This window comes from Urocitellus parryii, chromosome 15 (genome assembly GCF_045843805.1).
Source record: "Urocitellus parryii isolate mUroPar1 chromosome 15, mUroPar1.hap1, whole genome shotgun sequence".
In the NCBI taxonomy this organism is placed as follows: Eukaryota; Metazoa; Chordata; class Mammalia; order Rodentia; family Sciuridae; genus Urocitellus; species Urocitellus parryii.
Window position 1 is genome coordinate 11669741 of NC_135545.1, and position 18741 is coordinate 11688481.

General features: G+C 47.4%; 1 protein-coding gene across 3 annotated transcripts; it reads right to left on the reverse strand.

Annotated features, from left to right (window-relative positions):
* Nucleotides 1–337: 337 nt before the first annotated feature.
* Nucleotides 338–18480, reverse strand: LOC113193282 (CEA cell adhesion molecule 1). Of its 3 annotated transcripts, XM_077792881.1 has the most exons (9): nt 18338–18480; nt 16985–17344; nt 13192–13470; nt 12436–12690; nt 10854–11129; nt 4886–5033; nt 3948–4000; nt 3272–3303; nt 338–2203 (listed from the first exon to the last, which is right to left on the reverse strand). In XM_077792881.1, the coding sequence occupies exons 1-9, from the start codon at nt 18399–18401 to the stop codon at nt 2081–2083; spliced, it is 1590 nt and encodes a 529-aa protein (XP_077649007.1). In that variant the 5' UTR covers nt 18402–18480; the 3' UTR covers nt 338–2080. The 3 variants fall into 3 exon arrangements, with proteins under 3 accessions (XP_077649007.1, XP_077649009.1, XP_077649008.1); XM_077792882.1 differs by lacking the exon at nt 3948–4000 and having other exon boundaries at nt 2119–2203; XM_077792883.1 differs by lacking the exons at nt 12436–12690; nt 13192–13470.
* Between the last annotated feature and the right edge of the window lie 261 nt (nt 18481–18741).

The following is an 18741-nucleotide window of genomic DNA, read 5'->3' on the forward strand; positions in this document are numbered from 1 at the left end:
AGCGCCTCGTGAGTGACAGTTGTATTCCATCTCTGATTCACCTGGAGATGCCTAGATGGTGAGTGTCACTTGCCCCTAAGGAAGAGGCCGGGAGATCTGTTACTCCTGATGGCATTTCCTCTCCCAGAGGAAGATCCACATTCCTTCCAGGCAAGTTAGAACTGTGACCTGTGGCTCCCAGACGTGCTCACTTTGTTAGCAAATATGCAAATGAATTTAGCTAATTCTGATCACTGCATCAGATACCCATTGACCTAAAAATAGGTGTACCCATGGGCAATCTTTTCTGTCTGCAAACTTGTGTTGTCTAAAGTAGTACCAACCACGAGACAGCATATGAAAGTCTGATACATGATTTTTTTTTATTATAAATATAGAGCAAATTTTACAAATAATTCAGAAGTGGCCTTAGTCTGGCAAAATTAAATAACCCAGCACAGGATGGATGAGGGAAACTATATACAGTCTCTGTCAGGGCTGGAAATCCCTGAAGAGGTACCTGAGTAGGAGAATTCCCAGTGAATTCTCTTGGAGGAGGCCTGTTAGGCAGAGCAGGAGATCAAGCAGCAAATATCAAATACAACCTTTCCCTTCATAGCCCCAAAGAGAGTCCATCTGTGTAGCAGAAGACTGCATGAGAAGCACATTTGCCTTTCCTTTTCCTGTCTTTCATTTTTATCTTAAGACACATGGGGACTCATTGACCCTATGTGAGAAAAGATAAGTTTCAGAGCAGAAAATCCAGGGCCAGCTTATCCCCCACTATGGCCTAACCCCCTCTCACAGCCCTTATGTCCCAAGGGCACTAGCACCAGTGCAGCTTTCTGGGTCATGAACCACGCATTGGTATGAGCAGTGGTGTTCCCTTTAGAGGCTCCCATTTTTTAAGGACCAAACACACCCTAAGGGACGCCAGCAGACAGGGACAGAACACACGGGCAGAAACATGGAGAAGGAGCTGGTGACTTGTCCATTCCTGGCACGAATGAGGAAAGCCTCTTCTTGTTTTCTATTTGGAGCTCTTGTCAAAAAAGCCATAGAGGCTTCTGGCCAAGGGCTGTTGACATTTTGGTGGCTTCTTTAACCTCAGGCGGTCTGATCAGCCTACACAGCTAAGCCCAGTAAGAATAATTCCATTCACATTAAGTAAGCAGTTACAAAGATTAAAATGGTAGAAAGTATCAGGAAAGGAGGAAAAAAAAAAACTCCCAATACCCTCCAATTACACATTCTTTAACAAAAATTTAAATAATTTATGAAGAGTAGCTCTCTACTCCTTTTCCAAGTTCTCAGCAGGTTGTCTATGAAAAGCTTTCTTTCCCCCCTGCAAAAGCTATAATCTCTTCTTTTCTGGGCACTTCCTTGAATAACACCCATCCAGATATTAAAGGCATAGGTGTGATTTTTGCATTTTTTTTTCTTTTTTTTAGGAATCACCTATGGACCTTGGCAGATATTTTTCCAGTTGTTTCTGGTGGGTTCTCTGGAAACATTTCTGCCAAAGGGCTTAGGTGGTATTCTAGCTAAGCAGCAAGGTGCTCAGACCCTGGTCCTGTAGATAAGCGACCCTGACAGTGGACAAAGTTATAGAATTTCCCAGGTCACTACTGGTTATATATTAGATTTTCCTGTGGATGGTGGGTTTTGGAGAGAATGGAAAAGCCACTACTACTGCTTTTACTTTCTCTCTCTCTTTTTTTCTGGCATAAGTAATTAAGTGGAAAAGGACATAACTCTCAATGTTATGGAAAATTCAGGTTAGAATCTGATAGGTCAGGACTGGGTTGGGAAGGAATTGGTACACTCTGGATAAGTAAATTTAAAACAAGTCTAAGTCAGGAAGCCCGGAGGGACAGGAAGGTCCTTCAATTCTCTCCCAAAGTCTACTTTGCCAAATTTCAACAGGAAGGAAGATTGGTGTGCCCGAACACTCCCGGATGTTCTTTCCATTTGTTGACACAGAAGGGAGGTGTGTAATGGGGTGGGGAGGGACTTCTTCCCCCTCCCCCACAAGAGATCTCCTAGTGAGGGTGCTGAGACTTGGAGCACATCACCAGTGCATCGACCAGAACAGGTTGCATTACTTCTTTTTCAATTCAGAGTAAACAGTTTCTGTGGCTGTCGGGGACGGGGAGGTGGGTGAAGACGGTTGTGTTAGTTCCTGGATGTTGAAGTTCAGAGAAGAATAAGCAACATCATCCCCCTGGAAAGTAGAAACAGCAATCAGCTCAGTGTCACAGGTCAGAGTGTTACCCTGGCTGATGGGACTCAACCGCACTGTGTGGCCACCTCTTCTGGACATTTAGCTTTGGCAGGGGACTTTGGTTACTGTTTTTCTGCTTGCTAGCATCCTCATGAATAATGGTTAGAAGAGGCGGATGACGGTGTTGATACAATGGAATACCATACCCCGGCAGTGAGAATGTGGCTCAGTGGTAGAGCACTTGCCTGGCATGCCGAGGCCCTGGGTTCGATTCCCAGCATTGCAAAAAAAAAAATTAAAAATAATAATAAACCACAAATATGTACAATTGTGGATGAATTGTCTCACAAGACAATGCTGAATGAAACCAGATGCATAAGGGATATGCTGCACCCTGATTTCCGGTGCTCTCAATCTGGGCAGAGGTCTATCTCGTAGGGAAATGACTAGAAGGATTCTTCTTGGGGGCAAGGAGATGACCACGGAGTGTCTGGATTCAGGTATTGCAGACATGGGTGTGTTCCCCTTGTGAAAGATCACTTATGACTTCAGTACTTTTCAGTATTTGTGTGCACTCAATTGAAAGGTTAAGATGAGAAAAATTCTGTAAAAATGATTATAAAATAAAGGAGCCAAACCTCAGATCCATTAGAATGGAACTCCCCTTTGCTAGTAAGAGCAGGACCTGTTTGAAGTAGGCATGGGAGAAGGATGGGTGCCTTCCTTGTGCTGGGAAGTGTATGGGGTGTTTTATGTACTTAACTCCTTAATCCTTTTAGCTTATTGAAGTGGGCAGAATGCCCATTTTACTGGTGAGAAAATTGAAGATTAAAGAGGTTAAGTAACCTGTCAAAGGTGCACAGAGCTGAGAGTTGCCACCAGGGTTTAAATGCAGGATGGGGACAATTGCAAAGGACATATTCTCGCCTTGGGGTGGACTCGTGACTAACCAATATTTCTTTGTTGTTGCATTGAAGAACTTGGACCCAGACTTGGTCTCACATTTTGTCCCCAAGAATACTCCGTTCTCTCCAGGGGAACATGAGCCAGCAAATGGGCTGTGCTTACCTTGTCAGGAGAGTGGTCAGAGGGGTCCGGACCTGAGGAAACAAAAGAGGAGTTACCAACCAAGGGAACGCGGAGCTGATGAAGGCCTTGCGCTTCTACCTGAAGGAGGTGGCAGGCCGTGGTGGTTGGGGGTGGGGAGCTGAGGGAGGTGGCCCACCATCCATTAAGGAATCTGCTTCCCTTGGGGTCTGTGGTTTAGACCCAGCACACTAGTACCAGAGGAACACGGGTGGAGCCAAGGAGGCCTCTGTCCACCCCGTCTACCAGCTCTCAAGGCTTGATTTTTCGCAAAGATGTGTTTCTCAGTAACATACTCCCGTGGCAAGGAGGGACGTTGAGACCCGCAGCACCCAGCACACTCACAAGACAAGGACAGTCTCACCAAGGGAGAATAAATGCCCACATCCCTAGTAGAGCAGGAAGGGAAGGAGGGAGCGGGGAGGGAATGGCTCCTGGAACTGTGGTTGACTCAGGCCTGCCTAACCTGTCTCAGGGGCCAAGTCTCAAGACACTGTTGTGGCTGGAAAGGGTGTGAGAACCTATGCCAATTTCGGGTTGGGCAGTGGAGACTTCCTCTGTCAGAATTCAGAAGGGAGGGAGTGGCCTGTGACTGTGGCATTTCCTGCAGGGCACACATGAAGCAGACGGTTCTCACTGGGTGAGTGGCTTTACTTACTGTGGTTGGAGGCTGAGGGTATGTGCTCTGTGAGATCGTGCTGGTCGCTTGCCCTAAACAAATATCAGACACTGTGACTGCTATTCCCAAGCACAGGACCTTTGCTCCCTGAGTTAGGAAGGACACGGTTAGCAGAAAATTATTTGGCGATCCTTGATGTCCATTCACACTGGGTTGGTCCTGCTGACCCTTGGAGGACCTCAGTCTTCAACATAACCACTATTCCTTTGGTCTGTTTTTTTTTTTCTCTCTTCTTTTTCTGGTGCTGAAGACCAAACCCAGTACAAACTACTCTACCACTGAGCTACATCTCCTGCTGCACAGGTCTATTCTTTTCTTTCCTTTTTTTTGGTACCAGGGATTGAATCCAGGGGCACTTAACCACTGAGACATATACCCAGCCCTTTCTATTTTTTATTTTGAGACAGGTTGCTTATAGCCTTCCTTTAAGTTGCTGAGGCTGGCTTTGAACCCATGATCCTCGATTCTGGCTTATCGCCCCCCCCCCACTTTATTTATTGTCCAAGAGGACTTTGGTTCTTCCCACTTTCTCTTAGACTCTCCTCCTGTCCTGTCCTTCCCAATTCCAGCTGCTGTGGCCGACAGAGCATGTGATTTGCTTTCTCCTAATAATACTCCTTTCATTTCTTCCTGTGTTTTCCTTCTTGGACCTTGGCTTCCTGATGGGGGATGACAGGGGAACATAATCAGATCTGTTCCTCCAAACTGGATGGGGATGGGGATAACCATGTCCAAGAGGGAGGGCAGGGAGCAGGAAGGCAGGGAGAGCCACCACCCACAGGAATGAATGCTGAGAAGGAGGAGTTCAGGAAAGGAAAGGAGATCCAGTCCCAGAGATGGAGGTAAAGAAGTCTTCCCCTCTCCCAAGCGTGGCAGTTGGCCTTGGAGAACATGGAAGAAGAGGAAAGGCACCATACCCGCCAGTCTTCCTGAAAAACAGGAAATACCCCAGGCCTGCTATCAGCCCCACTCCAGCCAAGACTCCAATCACGATGCCGGCAATGGCCCCAGGTGAGAGTCCACCTGGTGAGGGTCCACCTGGGATGTCATCTCCGCCTGGGCCAGCTGTTAAGAAAAGAGAAGAAGAAATGAAGGTGAAGTGATTTTACTGAGGGAGTGCTTTGGGGAATGCCTTGCACCAAGTAGTCTCTGTTCCTTGAGGGATGCATTTCTGTGGAAGGTGCTGGGAGGTGATAAGCATACTACATCCTCACAATCTTTCCTCTACTCCCTGTTTCTGGTTGGTGATCGGTCTCCCTTCAATTCCATGCTGCCCTGTCGGCAGTCATTTGAAGGCGTTGGAAACCTGGGAAAGGCGGTTGCTATTTTTGTACGACTGCCAACCCTTTCAGGGGTGCATTTTCTCTTGGCCTCGCAATTGTGGGAGCCATGATTATGTGCCTCTCAGGTCTCCGTAATGGACAGAAAGCCCAGATGGGAGCACTCCGAATCCACCTCCTTGTGGGTACAGAGCCCCCGCTTCCCATGGTCCCCTGTAGAGTTGGAAAGGAAGCCCAATTTTGCAAGATGAGGCTTTCCTCTGATGGGTGAGTCTTGAGAACTCCCCACTGGCCTCTTTAGAAACTCTTTAGAACCCCACTGCCTCCCAACACTTCCTCCTCCTCCTGGTCTCCTCCCGGGGATCAGCTCTGCCCTGTGGTCTGAGGCCTTTCCCAGGCTCCTGCCTGTCTTGTTCCACTTTCCTAACCCTAACCCTAACCCTAACCCTAACCCTAACCCTAACCCTAACCCCCTCCTGGCTGCATCTCAGGAGATGAAAACCAACACTAGGCTCAAAAGTCTGCACTTAACTTCCTTCTTATCTTTCCCATGTTTGGGCAGTAACCAAGTCCCGGTGGTTTTGTTTTTTGTGTAACACGCCCCCCCCCCCGCCCAAATATAATACTTTCTGCATCTGTTTCTTCTTTATTTCTGTGGCAACTATTTTGGGTATAGCCTTCACCGGTTAACTCAAGGCTGATGGCTAACGCTCTACGGTTGTCTACCGGTATGGAGACCCTGTGCTAAATACTTGGTATGTATCTCATTTGATCTACACTATAAGCTTGTCAAATAGCTGGGCACAGTGGCGCAAGCCTGTAAACCCAGTGATTGGGACCCAGTGATGGGGAGGTCACAGCAGGAGGATCTCAAATTGGAGGCCAGCCTCACAACCTAGTAAGACCCTGTCTAAAAAAAATTAAAAATAATGCAACAACAACAACAACAGACCAGTGACCTGTCAGAGAGACATTATTTACATTTTAATGAATGAAAAAACTGAGACTCAAAGTGGTGAAAAGGCTTACTTAAATTCATGTGGCTAATAAGAGGTGGATCAGGCTACCTGACCTTGAGGCTAAGGGTGATAGTAGTAATAGAAGCTAACATTTATGGAACATTTCTTCTCTGTGTGGCATTTTGCTGAAAGGTAAATTGATTATTATATTCAATCTTTAAATTGAATACCATGAAGCAAGTACTTCTTTGCAGTTTTCAGTTGAGAAATCCACGGCTCAAGGAAGTTAAGAATCTTGTGCAAGAAGTGTATAGGTATAAATTCTTGCATTAAAAAAAGATCTCAAATCAACAATCTAGCTTTATAACTTAAAGATGTAGAAAAGGAACAAATTAAATCCAAACCTAGCAGCAGGAGGAAATCACAGATTAAAGATAAATAAATTAAAGACTAAAAAAAAAGATAATCAGTGAAATCAAAAGTTCTTCAAAAAAGATGAACAGAATTGACAACTTTTAACCAGATTAAGAAAAAAAAAAAAAGAGAGAGGATTCAAGTTACTAAAACTAGGAGTGAAATTGGAGACATTATTATTACTTCTTTAGAATAAGAGTACTGAGGTTCCTTGATAATCCATACTAATTTTAGGGTAGATTTTTCAGTTCAATTGATGGTGTGCCATCAGTTGGATAATCTAGATGAAATGCAAATTCCTACAAACACAGGATCATGAAAAAAGAGAATATCTAAACAGATTTCTAACTAGTAAGGAGACTGAATCAGTAAGGGCACTAGCCAACTGTGCTGGTGCCCATTGGTAAGCCTAGCTATTTCAGAGGCTGAGGCAGGAGGATTTTAATTTCAAAGCCAGCCTGGGCAAGAAGGAAGACCCTGTTTCAAAGATAAAAACAAACAAACAAAGAAATCCAAAACTTTTAAAAGGTACTGATGAAATTTAACATCTCTTAATACTAAAAATCACTCAAACTGGGACTAGAAGAAAACCTCCTCAGTATAGTAAAGGCTGTATACGAAAAGCCCAAGCTGGCATTGTCCTCCATGGAAAAAGGCTAAAAGCTTTCCCTCTATATCAGGAAAAATACAAGGATGCTTGCTTTTACCAGTTCTATTCAATTTAGTATTAGAAGTCTTATCCAGAGCAATTAGGAAAAAAGAAAGAAAGAAAGAAAGAAAGAAAGAAAGAAAGAAAGAAGAAAGAAAGAGAAAGAAGAAAGAAAAGACATCTTAGAAAGAAGTAAAATTTCTGTTTGCAAATGACATTAACTTATATGTAGAAAATCCTAAAGATTCCACAAACTGTTAAGACTAATAAGCAAATTCAGCAAAGTTGCAGGCTAATGAAATCAATATGCAATGCAACAACTGTGTATTTCTACATACTAACGATCCCAAAGGAAACTTTACAAAAATCCATTTATAAGAGCATCAAAAAGAATGAAATATGTAGAAATAAATTTCACCAAGGTGGTTAAAGATTTTTACCCAGAAAACTACAAAACATTGCTGGGGAGAAAAAAAAGATTAAAGAAGACATAAATAAATGGAAAGACATCCTATGTTCATGATTTGGAAGTCAAGATGACAGTACTACCTAAAGTGATCTATACAGTCAATACGAGTCTGCCAAAGTCCCAGGGACATTTTTTTGCAGAAATAGAAAAATCTATCCTAAAAATTCATATGGATTACCAAGGGACCCCAAATAGCCCAAACTTGCAAGAATCAATATTCAGTACAATACTACAGTAACCAGAAAAGTATGCTACTGGTATAAAGAAAGACATTTAGGGGCTGGGGATGTGGCTCAAGCAGTAGCACGCTTGCCTGGCATGCGTGCGGCCCAGGTTCGATCCTCAGCACCACATACAAACAAAGATGTTGTGTCTGCCAATAACTAAAAAATAAAATATTAAAAAATTCTCTCTCTCTCTCTATCTCTCTCGCTCTCTCTTTAAAAAAAAAGAAAGACATATAGATTAATATCATTTTTTTGTGTGGGGGGAACATTTGAAATCATGTTTTCTAGATTTTTTGAAATTTAGAATTAATCTTAGCCAAACACAGTCATCCTACTGTGCTATAGAACATTAGAAGTTATTCCTTCCAACTAACTACACCCCTGTGGCCAGATGATTTTGATGAGGGTGCTAATACTGTCCAATGGGGAAAAGGATCTTTTCAATAAATGATCTTGAGAAGATGGATATCCATACAAAAGAATGAATCTGAAGGGCTGAGGTTGTGACTAAGTTGTAGAGCGCTTGCCTAGCATGCACTGGGTTCCATCCCCAGCACCACATAAATAAAACTAAAAAACAAGCATTTATTAAAACAAAGAAGTATATATATATATATATATATTTTTAAAAAAGAATGAATCTGAGTCTTTGTATCATCTTCAAAAATTAACTCCTAATGGATCAAAGATCTAAATGTAAGAGCTAAAATTATAAAAATCTTAGAAGAAAATGTAGTATGAATGCTTCATAATGTTGGCTTTGACAGTGTTTTCTTAGCTATGATAACAAAAGTATTCATAATAACAAAAACCAGATAAATTGGACCTCATGAGAGCTGAAACATTCTGTGTATCCAAGGACATTATCAACCACATAATCCAGCAATTCCACTTCCCAATACAGGCACAGAGGAGTTGAAATAGTCTGTCAGAGAGAGCCAAACCCCCACATTCATGCAGCATTGCCAATAGCCAAGTGTCCGTCAATGGATGAACAGATAAAGAAAAGGTGGCTTATGTTCATAGTGGAATGCTGGCCAGCCTTTCAAAAAAAGGGCATTCTATCACTGTGACAACACAGGAAGTGACATAAACTGGGAACAGGAAGCGGGACCCTGCAGGATCTCACCTGTATGTGGAATCTACAAATGTTGAATTTCTAGAAGTAGAAGGCAGAATGGGGGTTACCAGAGACTGGGTGGTCAAGGAGGTCAGAGGGTTTGAAGTTTCAGACAGACAAGAGGAGCATATTTTGAGATCTATTGCACAGCAGGATGGGAAAGTTCTGGAAACAGACAGTGATGATGGCTGAACAAGAATATGAACCTGGTTAATGCTGCTGAATCATACGCTTCAAGGGGGCCAAGATGGCAAATCTTAGGTTGTGTGTATTTTACCACACACCAAAAAAAAAAAAAAAAAAAGTGAACAGAAAAGAATCTTGAACCAGGCACATGGTGCACACCTGTAGTTTTGATACTTGAGAGGCTGAGGCAGGAGGATTGCAAGTTGAGGTCAGCCTGGGCAACGTAGCAGGAACTTGTCTCAAAATAAAATAAAAAGGGGTGGAGATTTAACTTGGTGGTAGAGTACTTGTCACTTTTGCCACTTGCCTAGCCCTAGTCCAACCCTCAGTACTGTCAAAAAAAAAAAAAAAAAAAAAAAAAAAAAGAAAGAAAGAAAAGAATCTGGTGCGAAGAGAGTAAATGCCAGACTCAAGATAAGAAGCTCAGTGCAGCTGGCCCTCTGCATCCACGGACTTGACACCAGTGGATTCAACCAACTGCAGAAGGAAAACAGGGTCCGACAAAAATTGTGTTCTCACTGAAAATGTACAGAGGTTTTTTCTGTTATTATTCTTTAAATGATACCATATAACAATGATTTATACAACATTTATATTGTAGGAGATATTTTTAAAAATCTAGTGATGATTTAAGGTGTATGGAAGTTACTGGGCATGGTGGTACATGCCTGGAATCCCAGCTACTTGGGAGGCTGAGGCAGGAGGATCAAAAGTTTGAGGCCATCCTGGGCAATTTAGTGAGAGTCTGACTCAAAAATAAAAGGGCTGTGGATAAAAATAACAGCTCAGCTGTATTGCACTTGCCTAGTATGTGTGAAGCCCTGGGTTCTAGCCCCAGTACTGAAAAGTAAAATAAAAATAAAAAGGGCTTGGATGTAGTTCAATGGCAGATCTCTTGCCTAGTAAGCATGAGGCCCTGGGTTCCATTCCTAGTGCTACAAAATAAAGTGTAGGGAATAGGGAGAATGTTGCTCATATGCAAACACTATGCCATTCTTATTTATTTTTTGTTCTGGGTATTGAACTCAGGGCCACTTTACCACTGAGCTAAGTCCCCAGACCTTCTTATTTTTATTTTTTGTTTTGAGACAAGGTCTCACTAAGTTCCTTAGAGCCTTGCTAAGTTGCTGGAGACTGGCCTTGAACTTGTGATCCTTCTGTGGTAGCTTCCTAAGCTGCTGGGAAGAATGCCATTCTTTTTTTTTTTTTAAAGAGAGAGAGAGAGAATTTATATATATATTTTAGTTTTTGGCGGACACAACATCTTTGTTTGTATGTGGTGCTAAGGATGGAACCTGGCGAGCGAGCTACCGCTTCAGTCACATACCCAGCCCCAAGTATGCCATTCTTTATAAGGCTCTAGAGCATCCTTTGGTATATGCAGGGCTTCTGGAAGCAGTTCCTCATGAATGCAGAAGTTGACTATACATTTCACTGACAGCCTAAACTCCGAACCACTTTGCAATTCTGCTTATTGCATTAGTGTCTTCATTGATATTCTTTTTCCTGTAACTTTTATCCATTTTGTATACCATTGATAAATCCCCCCAGTAAGATGTAGGGGGGCAGAGGGTCACTCACCGATCACAGTCAGCATGATGGGGTTGCTCTTTTGGGAAAAGATTTGGTTGGAGACTTCACAATTATACTCTCCCTCATCTGTCTTCTTGACCGAGTTTATGGTGAGGATGCTGTTGTTTAGGGACAGCTGCATCCTGTCTGTGAGTGGCAGGGTCTTGTTATTGAAGAGCCACTGGATGGAGATTTCAGTGTCATTTGGGACGCAGGTCAGCTCCACAGACTCCCCTTCCGCCACCGTGGTGTTGCTAGCTGTGAGGTGGGGCGGTGTCACTGGTTCTGTGGACAAAAAGGAGGGTACAATGAGGTGGTCCTTCCTCAGAGAACTTAGCCAGTGCTCAGGGCCCAAGTGAGTTGTGTAAGCTGGTCCACAAGATGGCCCTGACCCTCTGCAGAGTTTGGGTGTCATCGTTCTGGTGACAATGTAAGGAAAGGGCTGACCCTCCTTTGACCTCAGATCACTCTGAGGGTCCCTGGACATCTCTATAGGATCTGTCCAGCAAGCTCATCCTCAGGTGGAACAATTTTTCCATCCACTCTTGTGCAAACTTTTTCTAGAACTTTCTGTGCCTCTAGAAGGTCAGGCTCTCAGGCAGGAAGTAGCTTTACATTCAGAGGCAAAGTGTATAGTTTTCATTAAATAATTTGTCAGGGAATTAAGATGGTCCAGCCTGTCTTCATGACCTTAGTGTCTGGAGAAATTCCAATCTGCAGGATTTGTCAGTTTGAAGAGGACTTTTATTTCCTGGCCTGTGGATTAAATATCCCAGTGAAAGGAACCTGTGGAGATGAGGGTCACAGTGTTGACCAACCCCGGCACCTTGTCCTCTCTGCAAACACATGCTCTCGGCACCGCCCTGCCAGGCCTCGCAGGGACTCTGCAGGTGAGGCTCCCGTCCCTCCAGGTGTGCATCTCTGCTATTCTCCGTGGTGCATGACATGGGCTTGTGTTCCCAACCCTATGTACCTGGGGACTTCAGAGCCAGGACACAACTCAGAAGCATCTGCCCCCAGGCTGGTCTTTCCCTCCCCTGCTCCTGACTTGGGAGGCACCAACTGACCACACGATTGATCCAGATTCCAGATGGGCCTCCCAGGCCTCTTTCCCACCCACCCCTCCCACCCCAGATGGAGTTGGAGCAGGACAGGAGCACAGCTGCTTGTCCCCCATCTGAGGGGGCTTTGCTCCTGTCTTTTGGGGAAAAAGAGGATGAATGTATTGCAAAGCCATGCAGGTTACTTGATGCTCATGAAGGAGGTAAAAGAAAGCAGAGAGGTGACAGAAAGGGACAAGTTAGTGATGGAAAGAAGGGACTTGACTTCAAGGTCCCTCCCCTTCTCTGGGAAGCTCCTTCCACTACCTGGGATTTTCTGGGTCTGGGAGAAGCCCCTCCCCACATTCCCCATGGACCCTAGATTGGTCATGAGAAATCAGAGCAAGATGAGAGTCTCTGGGATGGAGCTGGAGGCTCAGGCGAGGACAGGATTTGCTTGTGCCAGGCTAGGAAGTAACTTCTTCCACATTGTTTCCAGAAAAATCAAGACTCCACCCAGTACTTGATACTGTGCTCCAGGGTCCACTTACCAGAGACGGTAATATTCTTGGTTGTGGTCCTATTGAGGTTAGTGACAGAGTTATGGGCGACACACATATAGGATCCGCTATTATTTGTAGAGAGGTTGGGGATTGAGAGCTCTTGTGTGTATTCCAGGGGCCTCCCATTGAAAGACCAAGAGTACTGAGCAGGCGGGTTAGAGTCTGCGTGGCAGGAGAGGTTGAGATTTGTCCCTGGACGGAAATGTGAGTCTGGGGGGTTTATGATGGGGGCATCCGGGCCATCTGGAGCAAACAGAATAAAGCCACATGTAATGTCATCAGAGAGAAGGGGAAATTCCTAGACTGTAGAAGACCACAATATAACTACTGATCCATGTCACAACCTTGTTTATTTTAAAAGTCGCAACTAGGCTGGGAAATACAGTGGTACAACATCTGCCCAGCATGCATGAGGCCCTGGTTCAAATCCCAGCACCTTACACACTCACAGAAAGTCTCAACCAAACCCCCTTTGTTCACTGAAATTAGTCTGTGACATTCTCCTGCTTCTCTGTCCCAGGTGGCTGACCCCAGGCCTCCCCAGGGAACCACAAGCCCTCCCCTCCTATTCATGGTCCAAGGCTGGGCCTGCCTGGATGTGCCTAGGGCAAATGGCATAGCCAGTCCAGGTGCCCAGGAGAGAGGGTCTCTGTACTTGGACCTGAGGTGGACTAAGTGGCCCAGCCTCTGGCCCTGTGTATTTGAGTTCACACCCAGGGTAATGGAGGAATAGAAGTTACTCACAGAAAATATTCAGGGTGAGTGGGTCACTGTGGTTGGCACTCACTGGGTTCTGGATTTCACACTCATAGGGTCCTATGTCATTCCTTGTGACATTGAATAAAGTGAGAGTCCTGTTGTTGTTGGACAGCTTCAGCCTGTCACCATCTAGGATCGTCTGATTGTTTATCTTCCACAGGTAGGTCGCATAATTAATCTCAGGTTCACAATTAAATGCTAGAGAGTCCTCACCCTCCATGGGTTGGGAGTTGTTGATTGTGATGTTGGGTTTGGGTAATTTCTCTGTGCAGACAACAAAGAGAGGATTGCCCTGTGATCCCTGCAAAAGTGTCTTTCCACCTGAGCTGGCCTCTCACCTCCCACCAACCTGAGTCCTGAAGAACCATGCAGAGTGGGTACCCTGGGCAGATGTAGGAGGATCTGAGGGATCAGTGGTCGTGGGGTCCCCTGGGCTGTGTCTGGGAGAAGCACAGAGTTTCTCACAGGTGCACTTAATTGCAGAGTTTGGTCCTGGACAGACCCAGGACTGGGAGTTAGCAACCCTGTGTCTCTCCTGGTCCTCGCTGGCCCTGGCTGGCCTTGAGACACAGAGTCCCTCCAGCTGCACAGACTCCAGGGCTCAGCCCACGTGTGTGTTCTCTGAGCCTTTGTTTCTCAAGGCCATCCAAGATGTGGGTCATGATGGGACACCTCATTGTGCCTAAACCCCAAGAAGACCCCACAGCCTGATGTGAGAATGGGGTGTGTGAACAGAAATCCCACACAGGAGACCAGGGGGCATTCAGTTTGGTGGTCAGGCTGGGGCCACAAGGGGGGCAGTTCTGCTCAGGTGTTTCCTGGTGACTGACAGGAGCCACTGACACCTGAAAGGTAAAGCCTGAGTCCAAAGAATGCTCTAGGGTGAGGGGGACAGACAAGGTTTAGAGCAGAATCATGTTCCTGTCCTTGGTCTTTACATCCCTCTCCCCCTGCAGAGAGCAGGTGAGGCATGTGGAATGGTCCTGAGAGACCAGTGGATGGTTCCAAACACATGAGCACTAAGAGGTGGAAGAGGGGACCAGGACCTTGCTGAAAATACAGTCGACTTGGGCTTGTGTGTGGCAGACCTGGGGTAGAAATGGGGGATGGTAAAGTTTTCCCATATGGGAAAATAGTTTTAATACCCAGGATCTAAGACTCCTTTCTGAAAGAAATATTTCTCTAAGGAGCACAATGTCTTAGACTGAGCTCTGAAGTCCTGAGGGATCACATTATGATCCAAGGCAGATGCTAAAGTCAGTTTGAAACCAGCAGCCTCCTGAGTAAGGAGAGACCTGTGGGTCCTGGTGGAAGACTGAACTGGTCAGAGGGGACATCTGAGGGTCTCTGTTATATAAAATGGGGCACAACACCAAATTCAGAGAAGTATTATTGATCAATCTAGAAGTCTATGTTCCCAATTGCTGTGGAGACTCAGCAAAGTGGGGAAGCACCTGACACAGGCCTGTGGAATGCCTTCTTCCTGTTCTTTTCACCCAGGAAGTACAATGAGATCATCAATTGTTCTATATCGGAGCCTAGAGCCTAATGTAAGTGACCGTGGCTGGAGCATCACACCATGTGGGGACAGACCTCCCTTGTGGTGATGGTGTCCTCATGGGGACACAGGCACATATGGAATAGACAGCCCCTGAGACAGCACCGTTCAGTGCAGCTCCCTCTTGGGGAAGGTCCTGGGAGTCACTGAGGAGCCTGAGCCCCACTTAGGGACCAGGATGGAGCCACCAGTCATCTGGGTGTAAGGAGCCTGGGACCTAGGGGCTTGCCGCCCTGTCCTGCCTCTGCCCCCCTCGCTGAGTCAGTGCAGAGAGTAGATGGGGGAGATGCTCAGGCCTGTGTCCTGGCCTATTTCACATGTCATTGTCATGGAAGGAAAGAGCCCTGGAAGGGACACAGTGGGGCCTGCTTCACAGTCGGGGACATTGTCTCTGATTCAGGCTGACAGGGGCACCTGCCTCGACTGTTTCTGTGCCCTTTAGTATGGCAAGAGGGCGTCTGGCCCCAGGTGTTAGCAGGAAGTGGACAGGACAGATGGCCATTAGTGCAGGAGGGAAGGGCATGGCTCATTGTGCAGGGCAGGGCCAGTCCTGCCTGAATGAGAAGGAGGGAGAGGACGGACAGGCAGGAGCAAGACAGCCAGAATCACCATGGCAGTGAGCAGTGGGGCTACAGTGACTTAAAGCCCCAGGTCCAAGAGCCTCATGGCTGCCTCAGAACTGACCCAGGGTCACCCTGAAGACCCTCCACAGCCCGGCCACCCCAAGGGCATCCTGTGATGTGGCTCCTGGGTGGCCTCAGGAGAGGTGGTTGGTGGGATGGAGCAAGAGCCCCAGCCTCCAGGAGGGACAGGGAGCAGGTGGCAGAACCCCCTGGGATTGCACAAGCAGGTTCCAGGCTCTGAATAGGTTCAGGGTCATTCATTCACAATCCTCTCCCCCCCTTATCCCAAAACCATTGAGAGTTGGCTACACCTTGGGCCCTGTGCTGGTTGCAGGGTCCAGTGGGGGTGAGAAAGGAAAGTCCTGTCCTTTATGCTTCAGAGGGAGTGATACCCAAAACACCAGGACACATGTGGCTTCAAGTCCAGCAAGGGAGTGTGTGGACTAGCTGTGTGAAGGGGAGGACTGGACATTCTGTTGAGGCAGGTGATTTGGTTCCGGAGTAAAAATTGATTATCCTCCATTTGCTCTCACTCCCAGACCACACTGTCCCCTCCAGGATGCCAGTGCCCTGAGCCAATGACTGGTCTCTGGTCCACAGATGCCTAATAGGCCCTCGGCATGCAGAGCACAGGGCTCTGGCTGCACAGTGACATGCACCACTGATCTGCCACCCATGATCTGTGTGACCTGATTCAGCAACTGTGTTCCCCGTGCCTCAGTTTCCCTTTATTGGGTACATGGGAAGTGGTGTCTGGTTTACCATGTTGTCTCTAAGTTAACCTTGAAATACTCACTGTAACCTGACCTTGGTTTAGAGGAGCTGCCCCCAAAGAAAAAGCCCCTACTCTGCTCTGCCTCCCAGTGAGAGCGCCCTGGGCTGGTCCCGGGAGGACCAGGAGCTCCAGGAGCATCTCTTTCCTCTGTTCCTCCCCTTGGGGACATGGACCTTCCTGTGGAGCCTCATAGAAGTCCATCAGGGCACCTGATTGGCCTGAGGCACCTGTCCCTCTGTGCTCACCACACCTAGTCCTGGGAGAAGGAAATGCCCAGGTGCCCTTGCCCAGATGTGGCTCCTGGGACTGTGCCCTGGCTGGTGACCACCTCCAGGAGCTACCAGATCAGGTGGCCAGTAAATCCTTGCTCCCCAGCAGCCCTCAACAGGAAGCGAAACTCCAACCCTGGCCACATGTCCTCAGGGTCACCTGGAGCCAGGAGCCTGGGACCGAGGTCTGGAGCAGGAGCTTCCTGGGCTGACCTTCTCTGTGAGGACTCCAGGGCCCTCAGGCCAGGCCTGACTCAGTCCTGCAGGGTCTTTCTCAGGGCCATGCTCCTGGGAAGGACACAGGGGCTGGGCTGAGACTGCTCTGCCTGGGCCGAGCCTCCCACCAGACCACCCTGCTCTCTGCCAGTGGATTCCGACAGAGGACTCAGATCTTCTGAAGTCTGTCTGTACTGAGTGTGCCCTGCACTAAATGCTCAAACTCCATTGAGGGGACGTTACTCACAGGAGGAGGTAGGCAGACCCAGGTCTCAGGGTCTTGTGTGTGCCGTGGAATTAACCCTTCCAACACCCGAGGGCCTGGGGCATCACTCACCATGTACACGGAACTCTCCAGTTGCTAATACAGGCCTGAGATCGTTATTTAAGATTCGTAGGGTGTAGAATCCTGTGTCCTCCTTTGTCACATTCGTGAACAGCAGGGACCCATTGGTGTATAATGTCTCTCGACCACTGAATGCAGGGCCTGTGTTAATGTTCTGTGTGAGTATCGAGTATGATATAATTTCATGGCTGTCTTCTGTTGTGTTTCCTTTGAACCAGTAATAGCCTATGGTATTCTGTGATGCATTGTGGACGAGGAGAAGAATGTCTGTCCCTTCAGCAGCATCGAAAGGCACTGGTTCAATAGTGAGCTGGGCAGTGGGGTGCGGGTTCCAGAAGGTTAACAGTGAGACTAGGAGGGAAGAGAGAGAAATCCATCAATACTGGGCCCTTCGTATTGGGTGGAAAGATGGGGCCCAGGTCCTCAGCAGGAATCCTCATTCCTCAACCTTGGGGTGTGTGGTGAGTGGGTGAGTCCCTGGGTCAAAGCCAGCAGATGCATTCCTTCAGGACCCCTAAGCCTGTCATTCCTCTGGAACAATCGTCTCCCGGTATCTACAAGGCTGGCCCCTCAGTGCCCTCAGATCCCTGCTCACACCCAGGGCACCTGGGCACCCGCTTCCCCTGACCACCTCCTTACAGACCCCACGTCTTCCCTGTGGACATTCCCCTGCTCTCTGCCCTCCTAGGTCTACACAGCACCTGGCCTCACCTGTAGATCTCTCTCTGGCCTGGCCTCCTGCCCTCTAGAGAGGAAGCTCCAGGAGGCAGAGACTAGTCTGACCCTTGTTGTGGCCCAGGGCCTGGAGCAGGCTCAGCCTCCTGTGGATGAGTGAAGCAGGGTCCCCACACTGAGGGTCCAGGTGTCTGTGTGCCAGTGTCTGAGGCTGGTGGCTGCAGACAATGTTCACTGGTCTTTCTATTTTTAAAACATTTTTTCTAGTTATAGATGGACACAATATCTTTATTTATTTTTATGTGGGTCTGAGGATCAAACCCAGTGCCTCACATGTGCAAGGCAGGTGCTCTACTACTGAGCTGCAGCCCCAGCCCTCTCTTGCCCTTTCTATTTGGAGAGTTGCCCTTACAGAGATGCCAACATTGATAATCAAAATATAAAGGCCCCTGGTGCTTAACTTGGAAAAGAGAACCCCTGAGCTTTCTGACTACCTTCAACAGTTTCTGGTCACTGAGAGTTTCCTGTTGGTGAGCTTCTGTCTGTGCTCTGTTCCCATTGGGTTCCCAATGAAGCCCTGTGTCCCTGTGAGGGTTATGTTCTCCTTAGGGGTGGTACCAGCAGGACTGTGGCTCCCGCACCCTCTTTCAGGGAACTGTCCCCTCTTACCTGCCAGCAGGACCCCCTGCCAGGGGATGCACCCTCTGCAGGGACAGGCTGAGGCGGGCTGCATGGTCCCTGCTGCTCTGTCCCCTCTGTGGAAGGAGCTTCACTGCAGACCCCCTGGGAAGCCGAGGTCCAGGCCAGTCAGCCCTGCTGCCCTGCTCCTCTCTGAGCTCAGCCTCCTCCCAGGGCAGGAGCACTTTCCTGGGTCACGTGGGCTGGGGGCGGGGTCTCTGTCTAGGAAGCCTCTCTGTCCCCTCCCTCTCAGTCCTGCCTCCTGTCCCTTCTGCTTTCCCTGTTGGGTTTCACTACTGCATGCCACACCCTGAGGAGCAAGGCAGGTGGGGACAGTGACCCCTGAGAGAAGTAGGTCACCCAGCACTGGCCTCAGCTGTGTCCTGGCCTCAGGG